General features: G+C 35.1%; 4 protein-coding genes across 7 annotated transcripts; 2 read left to right on the top strand and 2 right to left on the bottom strand.

The window, feature by feature from the left end:
* Positions 1–1116: 1116 nt before the first annotated feature.
* LOC110790147 (F-box protein At1g11270) lies at positions 1117–3902 on the bottom strand. The gene is made up of 2 exons (XM_021994913.2): positions 2537–3902; positions 1117–1477 (listed from the first exon to the last, which is right to left on the bottom strand). The coding sequence occupies exon 1, from the start codon at positions 3805–3807 to the stop codon at positions 2545–2547; it is 1263 nt and encodes a 420-aa protein (XP_021850605.2). The 5' UTR covers positions 3808–3902; the 3' UTR covers positions 1117–1477; positions 2537–2544.
* A 1463-nt stretch (positions 3903–5365) lies between these two features.
* LOC110790132 (putative F-box protein At5g62660) lies at positions 5366–7613 on the bottom strand. 2 transcript variants are annotated; one of them, XM_021994891.2, is made up of 2 exons: positions 6148–7613; positions 5366–5902 (listed from the first exon to the last, which is right to left on the bottom strand). In XM_021994891.2, the coding sequence occupies exon 1, from the start codon at positions 7323–7325 to the stop codon at positions 6168–6170; it is 1158 nt and encodes a 385-aa protein (XP_021850583.2). In that variant the 5' UTR covers positions 7326–7613; the 3' UTR covers positions 5366–5902; positions 6148–6167. The 2 variants fall into 2 exon arrangements, with proteins under 2 accessions (XP_021850583.2, XP_056684648.1); XM_056828670.1 differs by having other exon boundaries at positions 6164–7613.
* Positions 7614–12262: 4649 nt separating this feature from the next.
* LOC110790146 (F-box/LRR-repeat protein 13-like) lies at positions 12263–15207 on the top strand. 3 transcript variants are annotated; one of them, XM_021994912.2, is made up of 2 exons: positions 12263–13937; positions 14673–15207. In XM_021994912.2, the coding sequence occupies exon 1, from the start codon at positions 12619–12621 to the stop codon at positions 13885–13887; it is 1269 nt and encodes a 422-aa protein (XP_021850604.2). In that variant the 5' UTR covers positions 12263–12618; the 3' UTR covers positions 13888–13937; positions 14673–15207. The 3 variants fall into 3 exon arrangements, with proteins under 3 accessions (XP_021850604.2, XP_021850603.2, XP_021850602.2); XM_021994911.2 differs by having other exon boundaries at positions 14603–15207; XM_021994910.2 differs by having other exon boundaries at positions 14570–15207.
* Positions 15208–16552: 1345 nt separating this feature from the next.
* LOC110790145 (uncharacterized) lies at positions 16553–22123 on the top strand. Its single transcript, XM_021994909.2, has 9 exons — positions 16553–16728; positions 17160–17597; positions 17686–17787; positions 17896–17977; positions 18118–18137; positions 18247–18307; positions 20153–20232; positions 21348–21458; positions 21612–22123. The coding sequence occupies exons 2-9, from the start codon at positions 17190–17192 to the stop codon at positions 21630–21632; spliced, it is 885 nt and encodes a 294-aa protein (XP_021850601.1). The 5' UTR covers positions 16553–16728; positions 17160–17189; the 3' UTR covers positions 21633–22123.
* Positions 22124–22659: the final 536 nt, after the last annotated feature.

Here is a 22659-nt window from a genome sequence, read left to right as displayed (position 1 = left end):
TTACAGTTTCATTGACTAGAAAACCATGAACTTCCCAGACTTGACCCCAAACACACACTTCTCGGGGTTGAGCTTTATACGTAGTACAATACTGCCTCGGCATTGCAAAAGTTTCTTGCAGATCTTTAATATGATCTGCGTCTTTTTTGCTCTTCACGATGGAGTCATCAACATATACCTCCATGTTTCTGCCCTTTTTGCTCTGTAAATATCTTGTGTACCAACTTCTGATATGTTGCCTCTGCATTTTTCAGGCCGAACGACATTGCTCTGTAATTATACACTTCTGCTTCTGTGACGAAAACAACTTTCTTTCGAACTGGCTCAAACAGGATAATTTGAAGATACCCGAGAATGCATCCATGAAACTTAACAAAGTGTGTCCATTGGTGGAATCCACTAACCGATCTATCCTAAGGAGTGGGATAGCAGATTTATGGGCATGTAACAAATGGTAACCGGTAAATCTTTAAAAGTGGCTTAGTTAGTATAATCCTAACCAAAGGGTATAATAACAAAGGATATCATAAGAAATGTTGTCAAAATTTGGCAGCAGGGGAAGCTTATAGATGTACTTAGAACCCTCCCATTAAGTAGAACCTCCATTAATCCCTTAATTCTGTATACTTAATAAAAAAAAAAAACTTGAGTACTTGATCTTCCTTACTGTAGTTTGCACTTTGCACCATCTTATCTGTATCGGGGCATCTTTTCGATCTTATTATGCTCCCTTGACTTGCAAGCACTGCTAAACATCTCAACTCTATATTTGGTTAACTTAATTTCATAGATTTTTAGGATTTTCATGAGGGGTCTTTCTTCTGTTTCTCCTAGGTCCTATTTTAATAGGCCGGAGGAGGGTCTAATGGTAAATACACAAGGAGGGATTGATGCTGGTACGTTTCTGAGTATATCTTCAAATATATATGTCTCTCCTTTGTAACAGTCATGCACATATATTGTTTAAAAATGCAAGCACAAGCATGACAACAAGGCACACCGGCCTATTAATTCCCATTTCTTGCAAGTGCATGCATCCCTAAACTTCTCGCTGTTTTCAAACCTTAATGTTATCCTATATTATTGGCAAAATACTTGCCTAGTAGAGTACTTGAATTGATTAGCATAAAAATATCCTTAAAAGTTTTGCACTCTCTGCATCAAAAGCTAGTACCTATACAACCCAGGGGAATAACCTAGTTACATCATTGAAAAATGTTGATATAAACAAAATGTTGACATAAACATTAGCACACCAGTATGGTTTCCATCACCCGAAAGTTGACATAAACAAAATGTTGCAATCAAAACAAGAATCTCTCACCAACTAAGCTAGTTACCATTCTGTTACCAACTTACAAAACCTTATTAAACTAAAGAGGCACAACAGCGCCTGCTGCCTTGCAAAATACGGAGTATCAAAAGAAGCATATATCACCTCCATCACTGTCAGCTACGGAACTACTATTCTGCTTCCCTGCCAAAGCCAAAATATACAAGTGAGCTCTCTACTGCAACAGCATAGCACTACTGGTAGTATTTTCTTTGGTCTTATGCTCGAGGATATGCAAACTAAAGTGCGACTACTCTGTACTCCAGGACACTGTAAGAAGATTAAGGATTGGACATTTGATATTTCAATGAAACAGCACAGAGGTAAGAGTTTACATACTATGGGAATTGGAATTTCAGCCTTGATGTAATTAACAACGACCATTCTATAGTATATGCTAAATATTACTCCGTAACTTAGTAGGCAACTAAGCATGTTATGACTTATAGAGATACCTAGAATGAGCACATTAGAGCCATAACACTCTAAAGACACTTTGGAGGCAAGGGTATATAGCGCGAATGGAAGGTTCTAGTAAAACAAAGAATAGTGCAGCTTAAAGAACATCTCCATCAACCTTATATGGTTGACTCCGTGACATACACCAAGTATAACTATATGCATTAGCCTCCTATGTGCAAGAGTAAATATTTGGTTTTCATAGTAAATTTGTGTTGTGTACTGTATTTGAGTGAGGTGGGGTCTGAATTTTGAAATCAAAACTTTACATGTCTTTACATGCCTGATATGAGGAAAATTGAAGTTAAACCCCAAGAACAGGTGTTGGACATTCATGAAAACTGCATAATATGATAATAAGTAACACCGTGAGTCCGTGACATGCACCAAGTATAAGTTAAGTGATTGTAAGTTTGTAACTATATGCATTACCTTCCAATTTGCAAAAGTGAGTTAAGTGATTGTAAGTTTGTAAAATATTTGTGTTCGTAGTAAATTTGTGATGTATACTGTAATACTTAAGCCAAATTACTAGTACTAAATTTAGTAACAGAGTGAGGTTGGGTCTAAAATCAAAACTTTACATGCCTGAGATGATGAAAATTGAAGTGGAAACAAGACCAGATGTTAGATATTCATGAAAGTTGAATTGAAAGTCGCAAAACACTAAATGACAACACATATACTATCACATAGTAACATTAGCTGACAACCAGCATTCAAATTGATAGACATGGTATATACCTGCCATTTCATGGGAACAAAGTCAATGTTTGGCACTCGACTCCTCTGCACAACACCAAGCTCTCCACATAAGTATCCATAAAACTTATACCACGCGAATTAGTAGATTTTAAGAAACTACTCTGCATTTGCTTGGTTGAAATATTATAAGACGCCATTGCGTTTCCTGTCGCCAGTAGTGAAATTATACCAGTGTCATCACAGTAAAACCTCTTTGTATAAGGATAAAGATAAGTTGCAAAGAAGTTGTAATAACTTAAAGAAGAAGCTCCGGGTAACGTAAGAGTCCACAACTTCTCTCCACCCTCTTTTTTCATAGACCATATGCAACACTCTGTGTGCGAAATACCAAAAACAGCCAACAACTCGCCGAGGGTGTTAAGGCCTTTGATCATTTCATCACTAGCTTCAGGCAATTCAATAGTGTGAAAATCCTCTGTATCAAACTCAAAGGAAAGAATGTGAGTATATTTGTCTGGTACTGAACCACCACAAACCAACCAGTGTGTAGCCCCTTGAGAAAAGGGAGGACATTTATATAGTAGCCTTGAACGTGAGGCCCCTGATACAGATAGAGGGAGCAAATTCCCTGATTTGATGCTCCAGATGTTACTACTCAGCGAATAAACTGCATACGATTGCCATGAACTAAAGGCGACCACTTTATAATCATTACTCGAAGGTGAAAATCCCAGAAAATATGTTGTATCCGCCTTACAAATAGATGAAGGGGGAAGTATCACAGATTTTCTAATAGAAGGGTTCCACAATCTTACAATTTTCTTAACTGGATTGGGTTTAAATTCTTCAGATGACAGTAATAACACTAATCCATTACAATTACCAACGAAGATATTGCAAAATTGGGAGGTCTGTGGAATTTGAGCGATTTCCCTAAATGTGCCACTTTCACGAATCGTGCAAGTGAGTCCCTGTATCCCATACTTCCCAATATTTTCCACAACTAATACATGATTTTTGTTCAGCTTGTTTTGATAATTGCTAAGATGCATAGAAATAAAGTTAGGGTTTTCGATTATAGAGCACCAATTTTTGCAGACGCACCTGAATTTGAGCAGGGTTTTCACCGGCAGCCTCGCAAAGATTTCTCTCCACATATCCGGTGGTAAATCCCTGTCCTCCGACAATTTGGCGTGACATGTTCTATTCCTCGGAGGTTTCTTCTTCTTACCCAGACCACTCTGATTCTCTTTGATTTCCGGCAATCTGGAGGCACTGGAGCTACATTTTCTCTTTATAAAGAGTCTCATCTCAACCCAGGTCGATCACTTCGGGGCTTTAGGGTTGAAGATGAAATACGAGTTCTCCCAAGCTATCACTCGGTGTGAATATAATGGTACGGCTTATTCTAATATATGGGAATCTGAAACTCATATATATAATAATACTAGATTTAAGTATGTGTTATGCATGGATTTTATATTCGATTAAATTAGTGTTTGGTTTTGAATTGAATTTCATTTTGTATCTATAATTTGATTATTAGAGTGTTTGATTTTGGATGAAATTGTATTTCTAATTTATTTTTGAATTAAAAAAATCGAGTGCCACGTAGATATAGGTGCCGCGTAGATATTTTAATTAAGTAATTACAATACATACAACTCCATTTAAAATCAAACACTCTAATAATTAAAAAATAAATCTAAAATAAAATTCATCCAAAATCAAACACTAATCTAAAATAAAATTCAATATAAAATCAAACATTAACCCAACATTAGAGCGCCACGTAGGAAATATAATGGTTTCGGACAATAAAAATACGATTTCAAAATTAATTATGAATTAATAAAAGTCGAGTGTGCCGCGTAGATATTTTTATTAATTATTTATTAATATTATGCATATACAATTCATCCAAAATCAAACACTCTCATAACTAAAAAATAAATCTAAAATGAAATACAATCCAAAATCAAAAATTAATCTAATATAATATATAAAATTGGTATATATAAGAATTTTATTTTAACTAAACAATTTAATAGTATCCGTACATCGCACGGGCTAAAATTTAATTAATTAATAGGATTGAGACACGTGTCATCAAAATAGTATTGCTTATGTGTCATTGAAATGGTGATGGTTATGCTTTTTAAATACTACTAGCTAGGTATTGATTGATATGGATATGGATATTTAGATTTGGATTTTCATCTTTTGTTTATACATTATCATGAGCTAATACGTAAAACAAGTTAAATTTATTCTAAATACACAGTAATTGAAGGTCCATAGTTGGATCTAGACTGGGTTATGGTCCAAGAAAATTGGACCCAAATTCAAAGTCGTTTTTTAAACATTTGAGCCCAAATCAGCTCACATTTTTGCCATTAAAAATTGGACGCAAATCCAAAAAATGATGGGTGGGTCCGACATGATATGATTGGGTACTAAACCCAAGCATAACCCTATGTTTAGGTCCACTAAAAGACAACACACGACATTTGACTCAAAAATAAGAGTTGACTAAATACAATTTAAAACTAAAATAAATTTGATAAGTTTTAATAGGTTCAGTTAAGTTCAGATAAGTTTGGAGAAGATAAGCTCAAGAAAATTAAGTGAATATCAGGTGAATAGAATGCACCATAATTAGAAAGCTTCAAATGAGTCCAATCCTTTCACTTTTGAAGCTTCATATGTTTTTCTAATATCAAACTTCTTAAAGTTTTTTAAAAAAAATTCACTGGTCTAAGATAGGTCTATTAGTGTGTTCATCCCTCTTGCTTGTTGAGAGCCCTTCATAGAAAATCCATCCTACAAAGAGTTTTGGTAGGAAAATATATTTGTTACTCATGGCCACAATGTCATCCCATATTATTGGCAAAATACTTTCCTAGTAAAGTACCTGAATTGATTAGCATAAAAATCACATGAGTAGGTTCACTAGTTCGCCCTTACAAGTTTTGCACTTTGTGCATCAAAAGCTAGGTACTTATACAAAAAAGGGGAATAACCTAGCTACATCATTGTAAAATGCAGTAATCATAGTGACTGAGTTCGCTTGTTTGGCTCATGATCACTGACTGATGTACGAGTTCTCTGCGTGCAGATTGAAATAAATCGTGCTAACTTGATTTACTGGCAGCTTGAACCAGACAACATTAGCACATTAATATGTTTTCGATCACCCAAAAGTTGGCATGAACAATGTTGCAATCAAAACAAGCATTTCTTACTACCTACTAAGTTAGCCGGCCTACCATTTTGTTATGAACTTACAAAACCTTAAGAGCAAAAGAGGTACAACAGCACCTGCTGCCTTGCTAAATACGGAGTATCAAAAGAAGCATATATCACATCCACCACTGTCAGCTACGGAACTACTAATGTGCTTCCCTGCCAAAGCCAAAATATACAAGATTAAGGTGTCAGAAGATTAAGGTTGGAAATTTTGATATGTCAACGAAACAGCACCAGAGGTAAGCGTTTACATACTATGGGAATTGGAATTTCAGTAGTGATATAATTAACAATGATCATTCTCTAGTTATATGCTAAACTATCAGGGATAACACAATCACAGTAATTGGCAAACAAAATGCAAACATTTTTCAGTTTTCATAACCATGGATGTTATTTACCTGTGATACTACCCACCTTCTCATGGGAACCACACCAAGCTCTCCACATAAGCATCCATGTAAGCTATACTCCGCGAAACTGAGTTAAACAAATGCTGTCTTCTCTGGGTTGAAATGTTATAAGACTTCATTCCCTGTCCTGAAGTCACAAGTGAAATCACACCAGTCTTCTGTTCATAGTAAAACCTCTTCAGAAAATAACAATCTCTTGCAACGAAGTTGTAAGAATCTAAACAAGAATCCCCAGAAAACCTAAGGCTCCACAACTTCTCCCCACCCTCCTTTCTCATAACCCATATGCAGCAATTCAATGCAGAAATACCAAAAACAGCTAACTCCTCGCCTACAGTGGTAAGACCTCTGCACATTTCAACCTCACCAGCAGAATCAGGCAATTCAACAATGTGAAAATCCTCGGTATCAAACTCAAAAGAAAGAACATGAGTATATATGTTTGGTACTGAACCACACACCATCCAATGTACTGCCCCTTGACAGAAATGAGGAGAATCGTACAGTGGAAGGTTCCCCCCTGCCTCTAACACAAACAAAGGGAGTGAATTAGAGGGACATGGTTTAATCCTCCAGGTGTTAGTACTGATTGAATAAACTGCATACACATTTCCATCTCTATCGAAATCGAAAGCAACCACTTTGTAATCATTACTAGAAGGTGAAAACCCCAGAACGTAAGTCTCCCACTTAAAATCAGATGGGATGAAGGGAATTATCAAAGATTTTCTCACAGAAGGGTTCCATAATCTTAACATGACTTGTTCAGAGGAAGGGAATTCCTTGGACATGAATAACACCAACCCATTACAGTTCCCGAGGAGCTTGCAGAATTTGGGGATTCGGAGAATTTGGGCGATTTTCTTAAATTTGTTAGTTGGGCGAAGTGTGAATTTGCATCCCTCACAACCATTTTTCCCAATTTTTTTCATAACTAATGCATGAGTTTTGTTGTTGGGGGTGTTGTTGTAAATTGTCAGATGCATAGAAAAGAAATCTGGGTTGTTGATTATAGAACACCAGTTCTTACAGACGCACCTTAATTTGAGCAGGGTTTTGACCGGTAGTCTTGCAAAGACCTCCCTCCATAAATCGAGTGGTAACTCTCTGTTTTCCGGCAATATGGGGGCACTGGAGCTGCATTTTCTTTTGATTAGGAGTCTCATTTCAACCCAGAATCACTCTGAATCGTTGAAAAGTCTCCACAAAACCACGGCAATAAACCAGTAGAGGTGAGGTTTCTGCTTGCTATTCCGGTGGGTGTATTTTGCTCTTTGTTTTTCAAATACGGAGTACAAGAAATAGACTCATAGAGATTAGGGTGAAAATGAATCAACGGCTGTCTTTCCCTCGAAAACACAATATTTTTGAAACAATGGCTCTCTGATTCTCTCCATTACTGTAGTTGGCAAAACTCAAAAGACATGTTTTTCGAGACCAGGAAAGTGAAAAGACATTACCCTGTTTTCATTGACTGTCTCAAACCTATTGACTTGTACAAAGTGGAAATACTATCATATGGCCATATGGGTCAAACTCATTACTTAAGCCCATATTAGTACATGTAACTATGTAAGTATGTAACCACGTCGGCAATCTAGTGCAGTTTGGTTCAATTTATTAACTTCTCTTGACATATTTCATACAACTTACAAAGTAATTGAATAAGCATCTTGCCTACTATCACTAAATTTGACAATCTACTATGCCATGCTTGGTTCAAATTATTTAATTTATTTTATTTAAAAAATAGTTTATTTCAACCAATTTCATCCACGAATAAAACCATTTAAAAAAAGATAAGTATTTTTCAAACAAATATAAAAAGAATATAGAATCGGACAAGTTCGGATGAAGATGAGTTCAGATAATTAATCTCTATAACTCTATTATATAAAGGAACTTTTAAGGATTTTGGTGTGCATGTAAAATGTCTATAATACCCTATTCACTTGATATATACGAAGTATGTTTTTTGGGTGTTACATCGATTCACCCTTAGTGCTAATCCGGTCTAGGGGTGAGTTCTGGGTGGATAGATTACAGTCCCCTCCCAATTGTTGTTGCAGGGTATCTAATACGCAGTCCTTCCTACCAAGTTCAACCCCAATCACCACTGAATCAACAAGCAATTGATTATTCACTTGATATGTAAATTGTTTAATAAATTTCCTAAAATAAAAGTGTCAAATAAGGAGTTATAAACCATTGCCTCATTTGAAAATGTCACGCACTCATGCGTGTATTAACATTATTATTACAAGTATAATGTATAATAGATTATATAAGTTAAATATTTTAATTTCCAATTTAAATTATGACACATAAGCATGCCATGTCATCATTGTGACACTGCTTAAAGGTCGCATGTTGCGACATTTATCATTAGCTAGTATTTACCTTTGTTATAATCTAGAATTTGTCACATTTTCGCTACACTACAACTTCCTGAATCCTGCTGTGTGATGAAGGATGCTGTTCTCTGCCCCTCTTCACACCAGTCAAGCATTCTAACTTCAAATTAGAAAACATCAAACTCTCGACATAAGCATCCAGATAAAGTATACCATGCTTAATACATTTTCCCGAATGCTTAATTTCCTGTGTTCTAATGTTATAAGACATCACTCCCCATTGTGAGATCTCTCGAAAAACCGTACTATTCTTCTCATCATAGTAAAACATTCCAATTCTACGTCTAAAGTACTCTGTAAGGTGCTTCTAAGTATCTACATTCGAATCTCCACAGAAAGTGAGACTCCAATACTTGTTCCCATCATTCTTATTCATAACCCACATTATTCAATGGAGAAATCCCAAAAACAACCAACAATTCGCCAACAACGACAAGTCCTTTGTACATGTTATCATCGTTTACTTCAGGTAATTCGAAAGTGTCGAAATCCTCTGTATCAAAGTCGAAAGAAAGAACATGAGTGTTCTTTCTCATTTTCCCACAAATCCAGTATGCTGCACCTTGAGAGAAATGATAAAAATCATATAGTAGCCTTGGCAGAAAATAAGGGCCCAAATTCACAGTATGTAGTTTAGTCTTCCAACTACCTTCCCTGACGGAATAAACTCCGAATGACGGCAATAAAACTCGAAATTCGTCATAACCAAAGGCACCCACTATGTAATCGTTACTCGAAGGCTAAAACCCCAGAACGTAACGGGAAACGGAAACGGATGCGGGGAAACGGAGATGCGGGGATACGTCAAATTTCAAAATTGTAAAATACGGGGAAACGACTTAAATATATAAATAGCTAGCTTAGGACCCGTGTAACACACAGATGAAATTAAATTTGTTTACGAAGTATTATAATTACTCGTAAATAATATTATAAAAAATAAATATTTTTAATGAACTAATATTTTGTTACGACGTAGTAAAATTTTGAATTTGTATAAAACACAATTAGTTCAAAGTGGTCAATTAAGCATGAATTATACAACGTACGTAAACTACAAATTAAACCTCGGTATTTTTAATTTATTTTCACTTTTTTCGGGAATATTGAATAGAAATTATGTTTAAAAATAAGTTAAGTTTAAGAAACATAAGAGTTAAATGATTTCTCTAAATTTTTAAATTGCAGTTGAAATTCATTTGTTAAGATTGTAAAATCATATATTTTTATGATAGTAATTATTAACGTATATACCAATATTAGAAAATCAATAGTAATAGTGCAGTGTATAATTTGCAATTTTTTCTATGTTACATGATTGACGTTTTTCGTATTAATAATTATAAAATCAACAGTAATATTGCAGTTTAATATTTTCGATTCTTGCCATAAATAAACGAACTCGTAATATTTTTTGTAACAAAAGGTCTTGTGCGCATAAGGTGTATAATAAATTTATGGTACACCAAGATAACTTTTACCCATTTTTTTGTAACTTTAACCTAGTTATGATTAACTTTTATATTAGTAAAAAAAAGTTGATAGAAATGATTAAATGGTTAATTTTATACATTATTAGTGGTTTTAAATAAATATGTTTTTACTGCAACGACAAAATTTATCACTAAAAAATAGATAACTTTTACATATACTACCTCCGTTCCTTAATGTTCTTTACGGTTACTATTTGCACGGACTCCAATGCAATATTTAACGACTTATATATCCATTTCCGTATGTGAAAAAAATATAAAAATTTGATATTGTAAAAATACACAACGAGACCAAACTAACAAGATCTTACATGATAACATTTTGATGTATATAACAGTGAGAATCCACGGTCAAAGTTTTCATACTTTTGACACATATTCCAAAGCGTAAAGAACATTAAGGAACGGAGGTAGTATAAGCTTAACTTTTAAACATTTTGAGTTAACTTTTAAACCTGACTGCAACATAATCACTGGCAAAAATCCAATACCGGTGTGTTTATTAAGTAAGCTCAAGGTGATAGAAATCTTGAATATTAAGGGGAATGCGGATTATGTGAAGTTAGTAGATTACATTCTAAGTAATGTAAAGGTCTTGAAGCGGCTTTATATTTCCTCATTTTATCATGAGAATATTAATAATTACAAAGATGATGATCATGAACATAACCCAAAAAGAGGTCAACTATGGTGGGAATACAAGTTATCTGATAAACTGTTAATAATTCCAAAGAGTTCCCTTATTTATGAGGTTGAGTTTGTTGGTGATTACATTTGTGTCTCGAGTGATAAGCCCCAAAATGGATTGATTGTAACATTAAAAGATAAGAACCGTGCATAACTCCATGGGGGTGATCAAGACAATTTGACAGTTCAAAGAATGGAAGACAGGTATGGGCTTCGTTTTAACAAATTAGTGAAAGCTAGGGAATCAGTGTTCTGCTGATCCGCCTTCTTAGAATATTTCAGATGCTCTTAACAGGAGTATGGAATACTCCTTATAATTATAAACTACATTTCCTATTTTTCCAATTAAAGAGTTCTACTTTAAATACTCTGTATAAATCTTCTTATTTAACCAACATGAGCAGAATTTATACGATTCACACAAATGAAAAAATTGAAGAAAAATAAACAGAGTACGATTATTTTTAGGTAGCATTATATTAAAAGAAACAGAATAAGAAAGTAGCACATCACATGCTAAGTTAGATTATCATAATTAATTTTTCATTATGAAAAATTTGCCAAATGTAAACCAATAAAGTTGACTCTTTGTCAATTACAACTCCAAACTTTCAAATTTGTCATTATATAGTTTGTAGAATATTGTAGTAACTTTCAATTGTTTCCTTTTTGGTCTCTTCATTGTTTTCATCCTCTCACTTTCCTTGAGATGCTAATTTTACTGATTTCCTAATATAGCCGGTTAATGAGAATTGAGGGATTGAGGTTTGACGCCCTCTTATTATCTATCACTCTGCTTTAATTATATAGATTAATTAAAAAATACTTGAAATATTTGACTTGTTTCGATGCCGCAATTTAATTTCATTTTATAATTAGTACGTACTTCATCTGTTTTTTTATTTTATAATTGCACCATTTGATGTTTTACTTGTGCCTGTGTAAAATTTTAATCATTAATATCTCTAATTACAACCTAAAAGGTTGATATTTTAAAAATATATCTAGACGAATGAATACAACAATATTTCACATGGCTATATAATTTTTTATGTATAAATATCACAAAAAATAATAATAAAAGTGAGTGTGAGAATAGTGTAATAGTGCAGATGGTGTAATTATTAAGGAAAATATATATATTTGTAATAAATAAGGGCACTATAGGTAATTCACAAGGAAATATCAAAATGTCAAATATCTCCCGAGTTCTCCGATAGATTAGAGATCATGAGCTCTTGTTGGGTTTGTTACGATATTAAAGAAAGCTATAAAATCTTAAAAAATGATGATATTTTTTTAGCAAAACTTCATTAATATTGCAAGTATATAAAGGGGGTAGAGAAGATAAATGCATCGTGTTTCTGTCAGACGACTCGAATATAATTGAACGTCTAATTAAATGTGCAATGTTCTGTTAACCTATTTAATTAAACGTGTCGTATTGTATCTCGTTGTCCTTCTAATATGGGCATATGGCTACCGAAGTACCGAACCCGCGAACCCGCAAATGAGAAATGACATAGAAATTGAGTTCACTGTTGTTGTAAAACCTGCCCCAAAAACCATTCACAGTCATCAACCCTAAAAACATCAAACAAAAATGGCTGATATGCTCTCAAATTGCAACAAGAAGAGGCGATTACTGTTGAAGAACGACGGTTACTGAAAATTACAACAATGGCAGCAACAGCAGTAGTTCTGATTGCATAGAAGACCGATTAACCTCACTCCCAGACACCCTCTTGGTCGAAATTCTCTCACTTCTCCCGCTTAAATGCGCCGCCGCCACCTCTGTTTTATCTCGCCGGTGGCTCCACCTCTGGACCCTACTCCCCCACCTCTTCGTGAACGGCGGTGATTTCATGGACAATTCCAGGAGTGAATCAAGATACATCAAATTCAACTCCACGGTGAACCACATCCTCCAACAGATCACCTCCCCGCACATCCAAACCTTCCACCTCCGTATTCCTCAACTGGAACGGGATTTCTCCGCCGCTTTGGAATCGTGGATTCGTCAGATTTCTGCTCGAAATGTGGCTACAATCAAGGTAACCGACGAATTCCCTGATCGCGTTTCTTATCCAACTTGTATGTTTGAAATTCAATCATTAGTAGAGCTTGAATTGATTGGATTTGTTTACTTCAATCTGCCTAAAGCTGGATATGCTAGACTTCCTAATTTGAAGAAGCTTGAATTGATTGGCACTCGAATATACTCTTCCTTTGAAGGACTATGGGAATTAATTAAGTCTTGCCCACTTTTGGAAGTGTTATCTTTGTCATTAGATTACCAAAGGACTAAAAGCGTGCATATATCAGCTCCAAATTTGAAATATCTGATGATTCTTGGAATAATGCCCAACTTGAAGTTGCTAATTGATGCACCTATGCTAGAACACATTGAACTAGATGGTTATGTTGGAATTTATAGATTTGTCAAGAATCCAACTAGATTGCTTAAGGCTGACCTTTCCATTTGGGATTTTGATGGCCTGAACTACGGGACTGGAATACCACCGCTGACTGATTCATTAAGCCAAATAATGGCACTCCTTCAAAGGATTTCTAATGTTAAGTCACTTCGATTGTCGACTGATCTTAATTTCTTCAAAGGCCTTAATTTCTTGGATGTTGATGTTGGTTCAATCTTTCGTAACCTGACCCATCTAATCCTGGATGAGAGACTAAACCGCTCCGACCTCATAATCGGTGTCGAAAATCCAATACCGGTGTGCTTATTAAGTAAGCTCAAGACGATAGAAATATTGAATATTCGGGGGAATGCCAAGCATGTCAAGTTGCTAAAGTACATTTTAAGTAAGGTAAATGTCTTGGAGCGGCTTTATGTTTCCTCCTATTGTGATAAGTATTTTGATAGTTATAAAGATTGTGATTCTGATGATGAGGGTGATTATGAGGATCATATTCGTGCATTCCGAGTCCGACTACGAGACAGCAGAAGAGGTGAACTATGGTGGGAACACAAGCTATCTAACACATTGTTAATGATTCCAAAGAGTTCCCTAACTTTTGAGGTCAAGTTTGTTGGTAATTACATCTGTGTATCGAGTGATAGGTCCAAAAATGGACTGGTTAGAACATTAAAAGATAAGAACCCTTGTAAATAAATGCAATGTGTGGTGATAAAGACGCTTGACAGTCCATATATGGGAAGCAGGTATGGCCTCATTTTTTCCATCCTCGTAATTTGAGATTATGTTTCTTTGTTGCTTATAGGCATATGTATTGTGACTAACTTTAGTAGAATAGCTACTGTCAACACTTGGGGTTTCTTTTTAAGCATGTACATAGTATTTGTTGATTATAGGCATATGTATTATGTTTCTTTTTAAGCATGTACATAGTATTTGTTACTTTGTATATGTTTGTTTGGATCAACCCACCTTGTATGAATGTATACCTGTCTTTCAAATGCTACTAACATTGAACTTTGAAAATATTCGCACCCGTGCGTGTTTTGTGAGAAAAGTTTTATATGTGCACTGCTAATGAACTTTTATATCATCTATATGAGGTTGAAGATGATTGAAGTCCTTTTAGCTGCAAGCCATCAGCTATTAACACTTGGGTTTCCTTTGTTTTTAGCTGCAAGCCATCAGCTATAAACGGTCCCTTGGTCCTTTAAATTTTATTGCATAATTTAAGGTCACATATTGAGTCGTGAAGGGAGGAACGAGTCGTCCTTCCTCTATTCTTAGCCTGAACTTCCTATCATATTTTGTAATACATGGTTGTGTTATTCATATTTTGTAATACATGGTTGTGTTATTGATACTTAGCTTTACTAAGCTACTGGCTTAGACCCCTGAAAAACCTTGACAGGTCGGTAACTAAAGCCAATAAGAGGGAACTGTTTAGGCTTTGATCAGTACAGAGATTTTTCCACTTACAGGAACTCAGGTTAGATCAGATCAGGAGCTAAGTTATTCTCCGGGCAGGCATTACTGCATTACTGCATTCAAAGTGAATACAACAAACTGATACGAAGTACTGTTATTCATAATCAAGTTCTAATGTTTGAAATTCACCATTTTTCATTGGAACGATCGTTTGGGCTTCGTATCCTATGCACAACACCAAACTCTCTACATGTGTATTTGTAACTTGTACCACGGCGAATAGGTGTAAATGATTGCAACAATTCGACTAAGAGATACCGCAAACAGCCAAGATTTTACCAATGATGACAAGGGCTTTGATCATTTCAACATTAGCATCTGGCAATTTGGTAACATGAATGTCATGAAAATTCTCGGTATCAAATTCAAAGGAAAGAACATGGGTGACAAACGAGGCAACTCCCTCATTAAGTTAACCAGTTGTTACTTCAGTATGTTGCTCTCGGATTGCTTGTATTTGCAAGGATTTATAATTTTTTTTTCTTGATTCTAATAAGAAATAATAACATCTTCGGAAATTATAAACTACATTTCCTATTTTTCCAATTAAAGAGTTCTACTTTAAATACTCTGTATAAATCTTCTTATTTAACCAACATGAGTAGAATTTATACGATTCACACAAATGAAAAGATTAAAGAAACAAAAAAGAGTACGATTATTTTTAGGTAGCATTATATTAAAAGAAACAGAATCAGAGAGTAGCACATCACGTTCTAAGTTAGGTTATCATAATTAATTTTTCATTATGGAAAATTTGACAAATGTAAACAAATAAAGTTGACTCTGTGTCAATTACAACTCCGAACTTTCAAATTTGTAAATTACAACCTTAAATTTACATCTCTATCTTAAATTGCAACCACAAGTTAATTTTCGGCAAAATAATAGGAATATAATGTCATTAATCTTATTAAAACACAATTACACAATTTCCAATTTTCTAAAAGAAATAAAAAATTAACAAAAGGTCTTGCGCGCACAAGGTGTACAATAAATTTATTGTACACCAAGATAACTTTTATGCAGTTTTTTGTAACTTTAACCTATTTTTCTGTAACTTTTATATTATAAAATTAAAAAGTTGATAGATAAACATTTTAAAGGGTTAAATGATTAATTTATACATTATTAGTGATTTTGAAGAAATAATTTTTATTCAAATGAAAAAATTTATCATTAAAAAATAGATAACTTTTACATATATAAATGTAATTTTTAAGCATTTTGAGTCAACTTTTACGACGGTGAACAATATTTATTGTACACCCATTATAAATAAGAATTTGTGAAAAACTAATAATTTCTGATCAACTTGTTTGTATTTTATTTGGAATTATTTAATTTTTGTATAGAGTTGGGATATTTTTTATTTGGATTAATATTAATGGCATCGATCATATTCAGATACTCCTCCCGTTCCGGAATACTCGCACCGATTTCTTTATAAAGCCGTCCCAGATTACTCGCACTGTTTCTATAATTGACAAACTTTCATTAATATTATATTTATCCATGGACTAACCTATATCCATGCTCCCTAAAAAAAACATTAAAAATTGATTCATTTCCCACTACTTTTTAACAAGTTGATATATTTCCCACTATCTATATTAAAAAAGACACCCCACTATCAACTACCATCTCATTAAATAATAAATCAATTACATTACATTAAATTAAATTCTGTATCGATCAAACCGGATCGAGTATTGCGAGAAGGATAGAGTAGTTTGTGTCAAAAAAGACTCGGAGTTGTAATTTAAAGTGATTTTTTTTTTTTGGCAGTAAATTTAAAGTTTTTTTTTGTGACAACAAGTTTAAGTTTTTTTTTGTGACAACAAGTTTAAGTTGTTATTTACGATCAGAAAGATAGGTTATTGAGTTGTAGTTAGCAAAATTTTGAACAAAGGGAAAAAACACCAAACCGCAGCTGGCCTCCGTCTTCCTCCTCCCGCAAAACTTGTACCTGTAGTCGGAATAGTCGGCGGCGCTTCTGTCGACCACCATTCCTTCTCAGCCGCTGTTATTTTTGGTGTTGACGACAGTGTATAGCTTCTTTTCTTCATCTATTTTCTTACTTTTCCATTTTTTATCCACTTTTTTGAATTTTCTGTTGATTCTGCGTGAAACAATGTTCAAAATGATGAAATCTTGTTACATAGTACTAGTATAATCTGCTGGGATTTTTGTTGGCTTTGTTTTGGTGTTGTTTTATGTCTAATTAGTCTATACCGAACGGGCCTGATTACCAGTTTCAGTGAATTGCGCTTCATGGAAATTTGTTGAAGATTACTGGTATTACATTTGGATTGTTTAGCTTCTGTTAGGTTGTTCTAATGTTGATTGAAGATGGGTTATTTTTATTTTAGTTGGTTGATTTTGCTCAATGTTTTCAATTACTTTTGTCTGGGTGAATAGCACAGTTTTAATTTGTGTAAATTGGAAGCAAATTGAAATTTATTTGGGGTATTGTTTAGGATTGAGCTGTGAAAGTCGGTAAATAAAAGATGGTGGAGGAAACTCAACAACCACCACAGACAATGGTGCAGAGAAAAAGGAAAAAACAGCCCAAGAAACCTCCTGCTTGTAAGACGATGAAAAAGGGTCCGGGAATGGATAGGAAAGTTAGAACGAGTATGAAAATGAAGCAATTATATCGTAAAAGGGCCAGGGATTATAATTCAGATGATGATGAGGATAAGGATGAGGATGAGCTAGTTGCTGAAAATGATGCGGAGGTTGAGAGAGAGGGAATTTCTGAAAATAGTGATGATGAGGCAGACCCTATTAGAGGAGAAGATTCAGATGAAGAACATGAAGTTCGTACAGGAATCACAAAGTTTGCAGAAGGCTGTAATGCTTTCAGGGCGGCATTTCTCAGTATCATAAAGAAGCAGATTGATGATGAGACACTGGTAATTTCTACAAGTTTATGATCTTCCTCTTTGTAAGATAGCTCTTGGGATGTTCTATGTTACTCATACATGGGTCTTGTCTTTGCAGGGTCCGGTATTATCAGCACATAAGAAGCTTGTTGTAGCAAAGCTTGCAGAAGAGATCACTGAACGGAAGGTTAAAGGCGAAGCAAAGAAGGAAAAGCATTTGGTATATTACTCTTATTAGCTTCCAAATGAATTCGTGTATGAATATCTTCATTGTTTCATCTATCCTGGCACAATATTTTTACAGTTTATTTTTTGACCTTTTTACTAGATTGAGGAGAAGGGACATGTACAGCCTGCTAATTTCTTAGATTCACATGAGAAGTTTCTTATAAGTCTTGCCACAAAAGGAGGTAGTTTAATCTACCATTATCGGTCAACAAAGTTCAGTCTTCATATATTTTAGCTTCAAGCTTACATGATGTCTGATTTACTAAAATTTCCCTGTGAATTTGATGGGTTCGTGATGCTCGTTTGCTGAACAATTTTCCAGTCGTCAAGTTGTTTAATGCTGTAAGTGATGCTGCACAAGTTTTTTCCTCCAGTAGCACATTTGCACATTTAAAACCTGACACATTGAAGTTGGTCTTATTTTAAGCTCATTTTTCTGTCTTGTCTCCAGGTTAACAAGGCCCAAAATGCTCAAAAAGGGTTGAATCCTTCAAGTTTTAAAGACGCTAAAGGTATTGCTCATATTTCCTTTTTAATTTCTTGAAACGACTGGTTTTGTGTAAGGAAAAATGGTTTTGTGTAAGGAAAAATCATCTAGGAGCAGTATGCCACCTTTGTTGAGGAATGCATTTTTGCATTTCGTTTTATTTACAAGCTACTTATATCCCGTGTAGCAACACCACATTGGAGGTTTGAGTCATAGTAGTTAGATCACTTAGATGTATATGACCTTTATCCTATCTTGCTCACTGTCAGAGCCTCGGAGTGGGAGATATTTTCTGGTTCGGTTGGTTTTTGCTATCTTCACCCTGTTAACACTTTTGCTGTCACCAAAAACTCGTTGTGATTCCATCCGATACCCATGTGTAATTTCACCCCCTCACATTCTCCTCCCCTTGTACTTAACATTTCCCAGTTGTCAAGTTGTTTAATGCTGTAAGTGTTGTCACCCAGAATGCGAGGTGGGTAGGATAAAAAGCCCAAATAAGTGCAGGAGGTGGGGGGAATGAATACGTATCTGGATTTAATGTTCTCAATGATATAAATTTTGTTGAAAGGGTGGCTCATTTTCTGTTTAGAGCTTCTGCAACTTTTTTGTAAGCAATTTTCCATAAACTTCTTACCCGGATATTTGAAAGGCAACAGCTCCTCATAAAGCTTATGTTTTAGCTCGGCTGGCATTCAAAGAAAAGATCCCAAGTTCCAAACTGAGGATGTACGAAGAAAAGTAACTGTATCACTGCAAGTTCTTGCAATCTTGTGCTTTAGGGAGGAAGAATTTATTTTTCATCTTCTGACCTTCGGTTCTATTTCTTTGGCACTCATTTGGCCTTGTCTGGGATAAAGCTGTTTTCCTCCTTGCTTTGTAAAATATGTCCTTGTTGCCTTGAAAAGGACAAAAAATTGTTCACTTGCTGAAGTGTGGAAGATGGTTCCATACTTCCATTGGCCATTTGATGGTACATTTCGAAAGAAAAAACCATTGAGTTTTTGAGGGTCTGGTCTTGCTTCCCCTTGACAGGTTTAGGTTCCAATATTCGAGGCTTTTGTATTTGGTCCCTTGATTATATCAGATTTTTTTACTCTTGTAGATAAAGTACTTCATGATAGTTTGTGGGCATGAGCCTTTTGTCATTACTCTCTTTTCATATGTGGGTGACACTCCCCTAGTTTTTAGTTTTCTTTATTACTTCTTAAAAAAAGTGAGATCCTCATTTGAGGACGAGGATGGATGATTAAGAATATAATGGTATTTGAGTGAAGTCAAGTAAATGATTTGGACCAAGCCCTTGATTTGTGTGATTAAAGTTGTAATTATGAGTCTCTTATGAGTTATGACCTAATTGGGCGTGAATCTTTTCAATTTATGGAATATGCAAGAATGTCAGTTGGGAATCTGAGGATAGGAGAGATAGACCCTTATTCTCGAGTGCCTGTTGCGTTACATAATATGCGACGGTTATTGTTCTAAGTGAGCTTCGGAATGGGATTATTGTACCACAGTCAGCAGGCTGTCAGCAAAGGTTTTCAGTCTCTGCTGCCTCTGTAGCTGCAAGATCATGAACCATAGAATAATAAGGCATGGAGGTCATTGTGCTTTCATAAAACACAAGTTTGATCTAGATTGCCAACCCTGATCATATGACCTTTACGCTCTTGATGGTTATTTGCTAGGTACCTTTTAAGATTAGATTCAAGTGCCTCATTCCCTTCCGTCCGAGACCTAGCATAGTATCTCATTGAATAGCTGTGCGGACTGAGTTCTGTTATAATTTTTGAATTATCTAGTATTCTTTATCCCACTTTGTGATTTTCTCTTCATCTTTAACATAATAAATGGTACCTTATTATGGTAGCTTTGACAAAGCGGAGAAAAGAGGCATTCATGACAGAATTGAGCAAGGCTTCTGCACAATCAGCTCAGGGTGCAGCCAAGGTAGTGTGTCTTATCTTCATTGTTTTCCCCTTCTAAATTCTGAAAGTCCGGAATGCTTCCCCTTTAACCTTGTGCTTTTCATTTGTCCATGATCCACTTAGTTTCGTTAGCTCATTATAGTGTTGGCTATACCGCTTCCCGCAAACAGCCTTTTTGATTTGGTTTCCTGTGTTGGCAGTGTATGCTATTCGCTGATTTTACACTGCAGCAGTTGGCTGATTTTTTCAATTTCTTGTGTTCAGTACCATTGTTTTGCTCTACTATATGTTGATACCTTTTTTTTGTCTTGATTCATGTGGGATGGCATAAATCGAAAATATGGAATTCCAAACATATTAAGTGTTTTGAATGGTGGCTCAATCCGAATAGTAAAAGATTGAGCCGAGTTTAATTACAATTCAATATTGAAATTCTTCCTTTGGATTAACATTGCCCTGTAATTGTAAAACCTGGAAACCACTTGTATTTCCTCACAAGTCACAACTGCCCTGTTTGTTGGTGCTTTCTCAAAATAATCCATTCTCTTAAAGTCATTCACCAAATTGTAGTTTTTTTCCTTTCTGTTTCCAAAACCACCTTCTAAAGACTGATATAGGTTATGATAGTAATGCATTCATAACCTATTGTACCTAGGTTTACCAAATTTTCCTCCCAAAGTGCACTTGTAGTGCCCTATATGATCTTAGTTACTGGTCTTTAAGACGGGAGTTCCGGTAAGGACAAGTGTAAGTGGTCAATTGCAAATGTCTAAACTATGGAATGGTGGTGAGAAAATTAAATAAATGGTTGGCTTTGTATAAAATACCATGTCTATACCTTAAAAATGTTGTTAAAGCCTTACATTATCTTATCGTTGGAACTTTTAGCCTCTCTTTCATTTCCTAATTTAATCTCCAAGTACCTTAACTTTTGAAAGCACATTAGGTATATAATTTTTTTCAGTCATGCAGAATTCGAGATCCACTTCGCAGTAAGTCAGTAACCCCCGTCAGCCTCTCCTCTTCTCCCTTCTGATCAGGGTAGTGGCAGTATTATGAGTTATGAGGTCCATGTTCAGTTGTCCATCTTGTCCCTCAAACTTTGTGTTTGGTTTGACTCCATTTTTGCAAATGCAGGCATCTATCTCTAAAGGCGAGGAAGACAGTGTCCAGCCTGCATGGGCTCCATTACGTGACACTTACATGTTGACAAATTCTAAATTGAAGGACTGGGATAAGATGGCACCGGTAAGAAATCACTTCTTTTACTTTTCTCATAGCTTCCACTGTTTGCAAGTATTATACTCTGTCTCAAGCACTTGGTATTCCAAAACCCTTGGGATTAATATGATGGTTTGATGAATGATTGACTGATTGGTTGGTTGATTTCTTGAAATTTAGGAAGAGGAAACAGACATCTGACCAAAATGATGAGACATTTATGCTTGGTTGGAAAGTTTCTCATCACCATTTGGCAATTGTTTCATCGACACTATTCCTGCAAGGCTCAGTAATGTCTGCTTCGAACTTCATGGTCATTTACCTAATCAAAACCACGTTTCCTCAGCATGGCGCTCAACTTATAATTTTGATAGTTTTTTGATGATATGCCGAAACTAGTCTTATCATGATCATCAGCAGTCGTGGTTCGTAGCTGTGTACATCTCTTTTATGCCCTTTCCTGGATGAAATCTCTTCATAAATTAGTCTTATACTACTGTATTTGATCCAGCTAGATAAGTTCATTAAAGTAACATTCTTTTTCTTTGCCTTTTCATGCACTACATATTCTTTTAACTTGTGAATTGCTGTCTCTCTTTTTCTTGGAGTAACTTTCACAGTTGAGGAAAAGTAGTATTTGTTGTTTCCCAGCATTAGATAGAAATTGAGAATGGCTGAAAGTGAATTTTGGATATGGTGTTTTTGGTCCCGTTGTCGGCGAAGTTAAGAAATTATGACTGGATTTTGACTTTGGTTAAAGTGGATTAGATAACATTTTGCAGTTAACTGTTCTATATTTGTTTGTAGAAGGTTTATCAGTTCATTCTACTCATACAAAGGTTTGCACAAACAACTACGAAGTACTCTGTAACTCTTCAGGATCCTCAATGGAAAGGTTGTGTGAGTTTGTCCTTGTTTGTTGCTGTGCTTTTAAGCTAATGTTTGAAATATTGCTGTGAATAGATATTACTCGTAATAGGAAAATGGAGTTGTGAATTTGAACTGCTAGATGAAGCAAGTTTGACCCGTACCCAGTTTCCTGGATCGAGCTTGCCCCGGGTCAGATGTTTACCAAAATTTAAACTTTCAATTATGGGTGTAAATAATAATTTTGATTATCATTACTTAAGGTTTTATTTCGTAATTTAGAAGGTGGACAATGGTGCGCATAGTGCATAGTACACCTTAAGAACATTAGTATATAATTAAAAGAACATCTGGTTACGTA

This window comes from Spinacia oleracea, chromosome 5, assembly GCF_020520425.1.
Source record: "Spinacia oleracea cultivar Varoflay chromosome 5, BTI_SOV_V1, whole genome shotgun sequence".
In the NCBI taxonomy this organism is placed as follows: Eukaryota; Viridiplantae; Streptophyta; class Magnoliopsida; order Caryophyllales; family Amaranthaceae; genus Spinacia; species Spinacia oleracea.
Note: the sequence above shows the minus strand (reverse complement) of the source record. Positions and strands in the feature narration are given on the sequence as shown.